The 12,005-nt window shown below is 40.1% G+C and overlaps 1 protein-coding gene across 1 annotated transcript; it reads right to left on the reverse strand.

Moving 5' to 3' along the window:
* Positions 1–448: 448 nt before the first annotated feature.
* On the reverse strand, positions 449–2,298 carry LOC131677401 (fork head domain-containing protein FD4-like). The gene is made up of 2 exons (XM_058957203.1): positions 806–2,298; positions 449–747 (listed from the first exon to the last, which is right to left on the reverse strand). The coding sequence occupies exon 1, from the start codon at positions 1,930–1,932 to the stop codon at positions 928–930; it is 1,005 nt and encodes a 334-aa protein (XP_058813186.1). The 5' UTR covers positions 1,933–2,298; the 3' UTR covers positions 449–747; positions 806–927.
* Between the last annotated feature and the right edge of the window lie 9,707 nt (positions 2,299–12,005).

Genomic DNA, 12,005 nt, shown 5'->3' on the forward strand with positions numbered 1-12,005 from the left:
TATATTTAGTATGTCTGCAGGTATTACTCTGTGAGTTAAAACACGTCAACTCGAGACGTATCTTTGAGAAATCTTTATTTCTTTGATATTTTTATAACGTCTTATAATTCTATTCCAGACAAGCATCTTTCCGAAAATAAGTGAAGTAAACAATTTTTAGGTCAAAGCTCTTACTAGGCGTATTTTTGGGTCAAATCCAAGTTTCAAAATATAGTATTTCGGGTTTCAATGGTTTTTTTAATCCCTCTACATTCCAATTTCTGTCAGAATGCCACAACAGTTAATATAATTCGAATGCAAAATCCCATCAATAAGTTTCTTGAATTCAGGTGTTTAGGGCTTTCACAAATTTCACGACTTAACAAACATATTAGCATGTTGAATAATTGCTCAAATACTATGTATTTTCCAAATATCAAATTTTTCTTAAATGGTGAATTGTGCTATTGGCATTAAATAGTTGTATACAATCTTACACGAGAACCACATTTAGTTAGTTGATCATTTTAGCACGATTTTGCCACGTTTAGTAGTATACAGAGAAAGCTTTATTCTCAGCTTCTTGTTTTGCAATATTCTGGAGTAATGCGATTCTACCGGAAATTCTAGATAAATAACCATTTACAGCGAGTTCGACTTTTGTACATTCTCGTTCACACTTGTCTCTCTCTACGTATATGTTAGGTTAGATTAGATTTTTGCCAGTAATATTTACTATACAGTCGTTCCTTCCAGGGTAAAAAAGAACTGGAAAGAAATTACAACTATCTATTGAACTACGGTTAAAAACTATTATTACACTTACTGATACAAACAAAACTCCGAAAAGGTAAACAACAAACAGCCTTCTATCGCAAGTTAGAGTGATTTGTCACACGTACACGTACACACGGGGTGATGTGTTTTTGCCCGCTTGCCGGCGCGTGTTCACACGCTTCGCAGCGCGTGTCCCAGCCTGCTCAGATCGGTGGGTCCAGCAGCGTCACCGCTGGAACCGGTCCCGGTGTCCCCCGCAGCTCGACCGCCCCCGCCGCCGCCAGCGCCGGGCGGTATTGTTAGATTGTGATACGAGGTGTGATGAAAGTAGTGCGGAGGAATCGCACCGAGGGGGGCCATCATGAGCAGTGGATGGATTGGCAGGTCGTAGGCGTTCAGCATCGGGTGCGGATACGGGAAGAACGGTGGAATGTGGACCCCTGGCAGGGTTGTGGCCGGTGGCAGGGTAGGACCTTGATGCAAACCCGGTATCCGGGGGCTGTCGTCTAGCAGGTTGAGCTTATCGCTGGATGATTTGGAGGATTTTTTTGGAATATGATGCATCGGAGTTGATCTGCCGTCCGGGGTCATGAGGCTTTCGATTGTGAAGGCTCGCTTTGGCCGCAATGGTGTGATGGTTTCGGTGATGGAAATGGGGGAGATCGGAGCCGGCGCGGATGCTGGGGACAGCTGTTCGATGGGAGAGTGTAGCATCGGCTGGTGCATGGGATCTACCATCGATGGACAGTACGTTTCGGTACCGGAATTCTGGGCCAAGAATATCCGGTTTATGTTTGCCAGGGCTGCGAGTTCCTCATTCAGGATGTCCTTGTCGGTTTTGTGCAGTTTAAAACGTTTTCTCCGTCGGAGTAGGCTTCCATTCTCGAACATGTCGAACGCTTGCGGATGGAGAGCCCAGTATGCTCCCTTGCCAGGTCGATCTGGCCGTCTTGGCACTTTGATGAAGCAATCGTTAAAGCTTAGATTGTGACGCAGAGAGTTCTGCCATCGCTGGGTATTTTTTCGATAGTAGGGAAAACGGTCGGTGATAAACTTGTAGATGTCACTCAACGGGAGCATTTTTTCCGGCGAGCTCCAGATGGCCATTGCTGTCAGCGAGATGTACGAGTAGGGAGGCTTCTGGTCACCGTAACTGTCTCGAGAGGGTCGCGGCATCTTGCCAGGCTAATGATCACACTCACACCTTCATTCACCGTTCTTAGAACTGATAGGAACTTTCAAACTTTTTGGCCGTTTTCCGGTAGTTCACTCACTATTTCGAGCATAACCGTGAAATGTGCATCTTCTATACGTTTCGTTCTTATCCGAAAAATTCACAACAAAATCACTATTCATAGTCTCGACAACCGAGGATTAAGACCTTGAGAGGTCCACTCACGGAATGGCGCAATACTAGCCAGTGCACAACACCCTCAGTAACGCACACGTTCCGTTCTCGCGCTTGTTTGTTATAGACTGTTTTATCAAATCAACAACCGAAGGTGTTGAAATGTAGAATGATATGTTAAAGCAGTGGCAGTGGCGAAGGTAACAAGCGCAGAAAAAAAGCAAGCAAGCGCCAAGAAGCTCAACACGAAGAAACGATGGAAAAACAACATGAAACATGAATCCCTCTTCGCTGGATGGTGAGGCAAAAACAACAAATAGGCGTGGGCTTCCCGTAAAGCCCCTGCCATGCGGCAGCGCGCAAAGGGTGATGATCAGCGCGCGTGTTGAGATTGTGCAAAGCACACTCACCGTCGCACACACCACTCGTGACGAACATTCACTCGGTTGCTATAGCTAACTGTACGATAGTGTTGGTGCCATCATCTCGCGAGAGTGAGCTTTCAAGCGTTCAACCTGCGATGCAACAAAACTATTCTCTCCCCTGAGTGAATCCCGTTCCAGTCGAAGGCTGACACAAAACGGAAAGCTGGAAAAACAACTCTCATAATATTTGTAGAACCCCTTGCAAAGGGAACAATGGTTTCTCTGCACATATTTACTCTTTTCCCTCTTTTCAACGTTCCTCTCGCGAAACAAGTTTATTTTCCATTTACTTTGTGGCACTTCGCTCACTCTTTCCGTCTCCTTCTCCCGGCTGGTATCGTATCTTATTAACTGTAATCGAGCATTGGGTTGAGATAGGCGTGGCCTAAGCCCAAGCCACTCGACCGACAGTTGTAGCGTGGTGGAAAATCAATGTTTGGCTGGACGCAACTCCCTGCTGTGAACGAAAGAGGCGCAAAGTACACAAACAATAATTCATGGGCTCGATGTGAGGAGAGGAAAGTAAGCTTTCGGTTCCGAGCTCCCGGTCTGTCTGGGGCTCGGTTCGTCTTTGCTCGTAGCCAGCGCACCGCAACGCAAACAGGAGCGGCGGCAGCAGCGGTATTGTAGCCCGGCCGTCATACATGGAATGATATAGAATATTTTTCTTCCTGGTTGGATAATTCATTTTATAATAGATTACAATGAATAAATCAAATATTTTATTGAGCGGAAGCATGCTGCGAATTTGTAATCCGAATGTGGGTTTGCTGATTGTTTCTCTAATATAGAAGGCCGCAACAAAAAACACAAGGGAAAATAGTTGCATCGCCAGGGCAGGTTACGGTTTATCGATTTTCCACTCCGAGAACGTCACGCGGCCAGTTTGTGGAGGGGCACTTTCGGATCGGAGGTTTTGGTGCTATTTTATTGTTATATGTACTGGTGCGGTGAATTTAAATTGTTGTTGAATTGGCGCAAATTTAATTGAATTACTTCTCACACTTTACGCTTTTTCAGCGGAGCGAGAAATTTCAATTAAAGGTTGATGATTTTTCATTTTGTCATTAGTAGCGAAAAGCTAGTATAGCTGTTGTTGCCACTTGGTATCTAGCCAGCTCTCTAATTGATTAGTCTCGATGATTACATGCATATTTTTCATTTGTTACACACAGTATTGCGGACAAGGACTGTTAATGCGTAGATAAGCTACCATTATGTTTATTATAAACGGATTAACTGAAATGGGTTAGCTTAACTTTTAAAAGCACAAATTATTTTTTTTACAAATTTGTGAAAATTTTCTAACAGCTTTAAGGGGGGTCTGGTGCAGCGGGCAAAAAAATGAGCGAATTTTATATTAAAATATGGGATTTTTCGGTTTTCATGAAGTCATTTTCCGAAACTCGAACTTTTTTCTATTTTTTGTGGTTCATCGAGTAACTACAAGTCTAAGCTTTACAAATCTTTTTGAATTTCCTGTGTCAGACAATTTTATTCGCCGCGACGCTCCTCGCCGTGGAAATGGTTGGACGTCTACTGTAGAAACGCTCGTATGTGTGACTCTGCGTGACTAAAAATATGTTTTTTTTTTTTAATACACAATGAATGTATAAATAAATCTTAATATAACACAAAAGATCCATTGTTGACTTCCCTTCAAAATCGTAAATCAAAATAATTTTCGGTTTGAGTACTTTACATCAAACGTCCCCTTAATGTATTACTACGACTATTTTAGGAAATTTCTCAAAATGTTGTTTTAAAACAATATCGCGCATTTAAGGGCTAATACATGAGAATCATAAGACTCGCAGTTGGTATGTAAGGAGAATATTCATGAAAGCGTCAACGTGTTAGTACATACGAATTTATAAACGCTGTTTCAGGTGCCAATATAAAAAATGGTCGGAACCTAAATCGTCCGGGAGCTCCCACTCTAAAATTTGGAACATCTATACACTAGAGAACAAGTTTCAGGATGCCATAGTTGAAGACTCCAGTGAGATGGGGGAGCTAACTTTCTTCCTTCGTTTCACCCTACACTCAAAAGTAAGCATCAGATTGATGGCCAAAGCGAATATGCAAACGGCTACATAGTTATCTGGTGTTTTTAATTCAATGCATTAAAACCATTGCACCTTAAACAATTCCAATGACGAAGCATTGTCGTTTTTCGTTTGGACTGATAAACTGTGGAAAAAAAACTAAACAAATTAAAAAGCATAATCTGGGCAACTAAGCCATCAACAATAGCAGTCGAATAAAATGCTTAAAACACTGTACAAAGTTATGCACACACTAGGATGCCACATAAAAATGCCAACACGTTAACATATAAACACTTGTGCTTTTAGCGATAATACAAATCTGGTCACGAATGGGAACACGCAATCGCGATCATCGACGCACACCTACGTCAACGAACTCGTATACATAAAAACGCTCCGTCGCGACAATCAAGTCAATCTGTTAGCACTTACGAATTACAGGGTCTCAAGTGCGATTATACCAACGTCCTGTCTCTCGTAACCATGCATATCGGTCCGGAAGCCCCTGCACCCTTGGTGCTAGCAGCCTAGGTCTATGCCTACAGTGTTCACTTAAAAACAAATTCATACATACTAGGAGTCTCAGCGGGGCATAGTCGAATACTCTAGTGATGTGGGAGAACTTACTTCCTTCTTTATCCTATCCTTACATTCAAAATCGCACCAAATATGCAAGTGGTTACACGGTTAAACCAACGAACGCGACGAACACACGCCTATGCGATCAAACCCTTAACATACAAACGCTCGAGCACTGTCCGGTAATACCACACTGATCACATACAATTGCGATTATCCACGGAAGCTCACAAACATAAATTGCATCACGGAACAAACACTGTATAAAATTACCTAGTGGACGGATCCCTTTATAACTTTTAGGCAATCAAATATAATAACCCATTAGTAAGCTTTTGGCGTATTTATTTCATTTCATAACCTTACTCTCGCTTCTTGAGCTTGGGCTTGTGCAACCACCCCTAGCTGCTACTCCGTTATCGATCGGGACTAGCTGAAGTTGCACAGAGAATCAGTAGATAATTATGCTTGGGAGTAGTGAAACATCTTTCAATGTGCAACTCCTGGTAATCCTAAAGTATTTATTGATCAATACCGGCGCCGGTCAGGCCCGAACGTAGATCGCGGAAGGAAAGGGAAGGAATGGTTAGTCTGATATTTGCTTTTGTTAAAGGCCGTAGATACTACTGCGAGGATATTTTTGTTAGTAAGAGTATAGAAGTTGGATCTTCTTCTTCTTTACCGACGCCAGATAGGCAATTCTCCACTATCTGGACTAGATATCGATCCACCAAACTCATGGACCGGGGACCAACGGCTTTACTTCCCTTCCGAAGGAAGAGGACCACAGATTTTTTCACCTCAGAAAAATCTCAACGACCTCGGTTGGAATTAAACCCAGGCCAACTGGAATGAGTGGCGGTCACGCTTACCACTCAACCACCGGCGCCATCTTACCATAACCTTACTATCGCTCCTTACGTTTAACTTCTACTCATTAGGTTCTGTACAACATTTGGCTGCAGCTTCTTCTGTACGAAAATCAACTTTTTCTTCATGTCTTCCTCAGATTTGACCTCCTTGGGATGCTTCCGTAGTGCCCGCTTCATAATCTCGCTCAGTATTTTTCGATGGGCTTTAGTTCCGGTGCGTTGGGGAGGAAGGTTCATGTCCTCGGTACGAAAGTGACCCCGTTGGCTTCGTACATTTGAATAGTGGCACGAAGCTAGAGCCGGACAGAATATCGTAGGACTCTCGCGTTGCTTCAACAGAGGAAGCAGACGCTGCTGTAGATACTGCTTGAGGTAGATCGTTTAGAGTCCCGGTAGTCTCTAATGGTGCACTCCGTTTGCCACATGAGCAGATCGCCTACTGGCAAACTTTGAAAGTTTCTGATTCTTTACTTCCTCCAAAACATCAAACTTGTGCTGGGCGGTAAAGAACAGTAGCCCGGAAGCTGCCGGAAGTCCACCTTGGTGTAAGCACAGAGAACAGTCATATAAGCGATGTCCCGATGATTGAGTTACGGATTCTCCAGGTGATTGCGCAAAATCAATTCGCGACGTTGCTTGTGATGCCGTTTTTTCCAATTTGCGAAAAACTGACAACGATAAAGATGCACTGTAATCAATACAGTCTAAACTACTTATACCCAAATTTCCAAAAGAAAATACCCAATGAGTTATTTTCATTTTTACAAATTTTTTTATTACCCATTTTTTTGTTACCGACCTATTGAGTCAATTTGTCACCTGTTGTTACGGCATTTAATTAGCAAGGGACTGAATGGTGAAGTATATTTTTCAATATTAAGCGCCATAGTACTCAAGGGAGAGCAAGGAGTTGAAGGGAGAAGGTTTAGAAAAGCGTGGAAGGGTCATATGAGCAAGCTTAGAGTTTACCGGCGACTTAACCATTTGTCTGCTACCGTAGGAGACAGGGTCTTTTGGCTTCAGAAATGCGAATCACCTGAGTCTACGGCATGTCCGGACAAGCGTAAAGTAACTTCTTACTTCATGCTGTCGGTTTTATTCTATTTATATCATTTTGCTTAATTTATTTTACTTCGTTCATTATTTTTCCAACCATTCATTCGATTCATGTTATAAATTTTGCTCAGTTGAATTAAAGTTTCTCGAAGTTTAGATACCCTGACACGCCGTTTGTTTTGACAGTTGTAGCGAAACAAGTGGTGGCCCACGGCGCTCCCCAAAAATTTCTGCATTTAGAAGTCAATCGAATTCCCATCAGTTATGAGTTCCAGTTGCAGTAGCTTCGGCACTGAGTCATTAGCTGGTTAGCTGTACATATCTTTCCCGTTTATTTTGTGAGCATTTCGTGACGAATCTCTTTACTAGTTTGAACCGATGTTTATTATATTCTTTTTATTTATTCAGTTGCTTTATTTTTACACTTCTATTTTATTCATATCATCCATTCAATTATTTTTTTTTAATCCTTTGCATTTTTATTGCTTTATTATTTTTTTTAAAGTTTTATTCATTTTATAAGATTTATTTATTCATTCATTTGATTTATATTGTTCTCACTATAAGGTCGAGTTTTTCGCGTTTTTTGGTATTTAATGATACATTGTTAACTGTCTGTCAGTTTATAATGTGGATTTATTTTTTAGCAATAAATTCAACAAAAAAAACAAAACAATATGGTTGAGCTCCTAATGACAGTCACTATCAATATTTACGAAAAAATCAGAACATTTTTTTTCAATTTTATCAATATATTACGTAATCAAAAATTAAAAAAACAAAATATTTTACATTGTAATCTTTTTGGTGTACAACAATCAACATACCGGTGGAAATTCCCCTGACAACGCTACATCAGGAAGCCGTCCAATCAATCTCGAATCCATTCACGAATAAAGAATGACAGAATGCACTTGTGCCGATCTAACAAGCCGTTACCCTGCTTCGTCGCTAGTGGATACCCTGCTTCGTGGGACAAGTGGACATTTGATGATGAAAAATTGACCATATCAAAAGCACTGGAATTGCCTGCAACAATCCAGCAATACTGCGAGGGTAAATAAAAACTTCCAACATCAGCCATAAATGTGGACCGGCCCGTTAAGGCGACGATGCACCTACCGGCAGAAACGACCGACTGAATGGTGGCTATTTCTCAAAACAGGATCAATGCGGAGTTACAATAAAAATTCTGCGCGGGAATAAATCACCTTCTGATTCGATCAGGTGGAGACTGCACCGCTATTCAATTGACCAGATGTTGACTTTTTTTCCTGTGGGAAAAGTTGTGCTCTTTCTGGGAGAATACAAAAAAAAGCAGATCTCTTCACTATTTAACATCGTTCCCCCACAACTTTAATTAAATTGTATTAAAAAGTCCAACTAAATAAGCATTCCCATCTATCTCTGAACGAATCAGACAACAAACGGTCGTGAAAAGTTTCTAACAGTTCGGCTAGCGGTCGCTGTTGTGGGTTCTATGTATAGCGTATGATCGGCCGCTCCGGGAAATTTCCGCATAGAGAAAATAACGAATAATAGAACGGGTGGGACTGGGATCGAATAAAAAACCTGACGGCAGCAAAAGACAAAAATCCAATTTAACGGTAGATAATTCACTTCTCCCCACTTTGTCAGCAGTTTCGAGCGATGGTCACTTGCCACCAGTAGGTATATAGCTACCTAGTAGGGTGGGACAAAAAATAGATTTCAGCTCCGAGCAACTTTTTGGGTACCGTTTGGGTCCTAGAACATCTGTGCAAATTCTTAACTCGATCCCTGAAACTATATTTTTGCGCCCACTGTTTAAAGTTTACATGGGATTTTATATGGGAAAACTAACTTTCACAAAATAATTCCTCCAGGGGTCGCCCATTGCTTCCTAAAAATAAACTGTTATGTGGCTTTTGTAGGAAATTTAACAAAGAAACAAAGTCTCGAAAACTACGAAACGATCTGATGCTTGGAAAAAAAGTTATTAAGCTGAAACCAATTGACGCTCTGACGATTGATAAAATATTCATTTTTTCTAGCACCACTGCTGTTGGTTGTCCAATTATATGGAATTTTGTTTTGATCTTCTCTTAATGTGTCTAAATCATTTATCTATACTGTTTGGCCACTTCGCAAGAGTTTTGCGGGATAAATTGAGTCTTCTTTTGTACATAATAAGAGGAAATTAAAGATTTTGTATATAATTTGACCGTCAGCAGCAGTGATGCTATGAAAAGTAAAATTTTCATTAATCTTCAGGGCATCAATTGGTTTTTGCTTAATAATTTTTTCCACAAGCATCAAATCGTTTCGTGGTCTTCTAGACTTTGTTTCCTTGACAAATTTCCTATAAAAATCAGACATCTATTTATTTTTAGAAGGTAACGGGCGACTCTTGGAAGAATTAATTTGTAAAAGACGTTTTCCCCATACGAAATCTCATGTAAACTTTAAACCGTGGGCGCAAAAATATAGTTTCACCGTTCGAACTAAAAATTTGCAGAGTTGTTCTGTGAGCCAAATGGGACCCAAAAAGTTACTCGGAGCGAAATTTTATTTTTTTCATATAACCATGTCCCACTCTACTACCTAGTCGGCTACTTTGTCTGACACTTCATGGGAGCTGCACGGGAGACAATTTTTGCACTGTTGTGCGACGAATTGGGAGGTAAAGTAATTGTAATTTAAAAAAGCTGAACAAACGCGTTTTATGTAGAATTTGGACTATTATTACATTTTGGAGCTCTCCTCTTTACCAACTAAAAAATAAAATAAAGGTTCTATGTACTAGAACTACCCACGATATAAACCTAAGAGAAGAGAATATAATCGCGAGCCAATTTAATCCAGTCTTAATTACAATATTGAACCAGTTTCTAATTGGTTTAATCTTTTCCTATAAATATAGCAACACTGCCAAACATCATTCCGCTATCCCTGCAGTAACATTGCGTACGGTGAAAAAAGTCAGAATCAACCACACTGATAAAATAAAGTACCCATTAATGCGCAGAAAACTACGCATTTTCAATAAAAGTGGATTAACCCATTAAATAGGTAAAGAGTTTGTACCCATAAATGAGTGCAGACCTTGTACGTCAACCTGGGTATAGTTTACCCATTATTTTTCGCAGAATTGTTACAACAAAATGCGTAAAAAATACTCATTTATGATATCGCGCCAGAATTAAAAATATTGTCAATAGAATTGTTTCTGAATTTAAAAAAAAACATAAAATAACACTCATTTCACATTATTGTCTCCTTACAAAAGTATAGGAATCTAGATAGAGATCCTATTCCAAAACTCCTTAACAAAATAAAACCGCCAACTGGATATATTTTTGATGGCTGGATCTTTTGGCTTTTCTTAAAATGCCGAACTAGTGCATATTTGCAACATCCTCAGTAGTCTAAACAGTCTATGTTTTCGGAGCATTTCCGAAATGTTCCGTCTCCACCACGGACTCCGATGCAGGCCGATAATTTGCAGGTTCCGCTACGATCCTTAGCAGGTTAACTTGCTTGAAATAATTCTTAAGGAGTTTTCTCCCATTGTTAAGATCAATATACCCATTGACATTACCTCATCGAGTAGTTGTGAAATGGATAAAAAGTACTCATTGTTAGAAACAAAAAAATACTAATTTTTTGACAGCTTGAATAGCTTTCGAAAATGGGCAATTTGAATACATAAAATGGGCAAAGTTTTTTTTACCGTGCAATGAATCAAACCAATGACGTAAAATTGGAGCAAAAACGCCCCCTCACGCTCATTCATAAAAACTCAAATTTGAGTGACCAGCCACTCAATTTCATAAAAAGTGCACGTAGTCAAAAAATGAGTTTGCCTCGTTTACTTAGTTTTGAGTTTGGGATGCTAATGTCAAATTTGAGTAGATTTTACTCAAAAAGCAAATGCGGAAAATAATAATTCCGTATTTTTTATATAACAACAAAGAATCTCACCGGCACTTCACATATCATTTACCTGAACCTCCAGGCGCTAGCAATGCCTGGAAATATAATCCTTAAAGGTTTCTCTGCACGTATTCCATGTCTACCGGCGCCTCATAGTAATGACAGAAACTACAAAAATACGAATGGATGTTTGATTTGAATATCAACAAACCTCAGAAAAACTTACCTTATAATTTTGTGAATGATCCAAGTCGGCTCTACAACTACAGGATTTGCGGCTTGATCTTTCATAAAACTTTTAGTCAACGACAAAGTTCGTTCACTTTCTTTTGAAGTTAACTTTTTTTTTCACTCGAAATATTGAAAATTGAATGGTTACTCACCAGTTGAGTTCAATCTACTCAAATAGAAACTCATATTTTGACACATTGCTTCTATTTTTGAAATTGAGTGCTCTGAACTCAAATTTTGAGTAGTGTTGTATGAGCGTGCTCCTTATTGTCACCAATGTTGTATATATAGGTGTGGCAGAACACACGGTTTGCTAGTGTTGGCAACCAAAAATATGTAAACAATCCAGAGGCACAACGGGTCGACGTTTTAGCGTTCACATGATTCAATGGGAGCGGATCGACCGGTATGACGAAAGCAATTTGATTAATTCATTCGTTTACGAGCGGTCTATCGAGAAGCAAGTGTTTTTTCCAGTCCGTCAGTGTTAGATAAAGAATCGTACTAATCCCCGTTCAAGGTTATCTTGCACATTCTCTACCTCTCGAGGTTTTGGACTTTTTTGACATTAAAAATGTCTTACTCTACTATCTGGGGTTAGGTATCATTCATACACCAACCGATTCAGAAACACCTAACTTAAATATTGGTAATAATTTAATATCTCCCCAATAAAAGTAGACTTTTGGAAATTGGCCAAATTAAAAAGTTCACGAAAACGGGAAAATTACCATCCGTGAGGCAGATTTCTCAGACACAGCCGTCAAGGGAG

Source organism: Topomyia yanbarensis, chromosome 1 (genome assembly GCF_030247195.1).
Source record: "Topomyia yanbarensis strain Yona2022 chromosome 1, ASM3024719v1, whole genome shotgun sequence".
NCBI lineage: Eukaryota > Metazoa > Arthropoda > Insecta > Diptera > Culicidae > Topomyia > Topomyia yanbarensis.

What these genes read in the sequence shown, in the direction of transcription:
- LOC131677401 (XM_058957203.1), bottom strand. Translation starts at nt 1,932, where the DNA reads ATGCCGCGACCCTCTCGAGACAGTTACGGTGACCAGAAGCCTCCCTAC.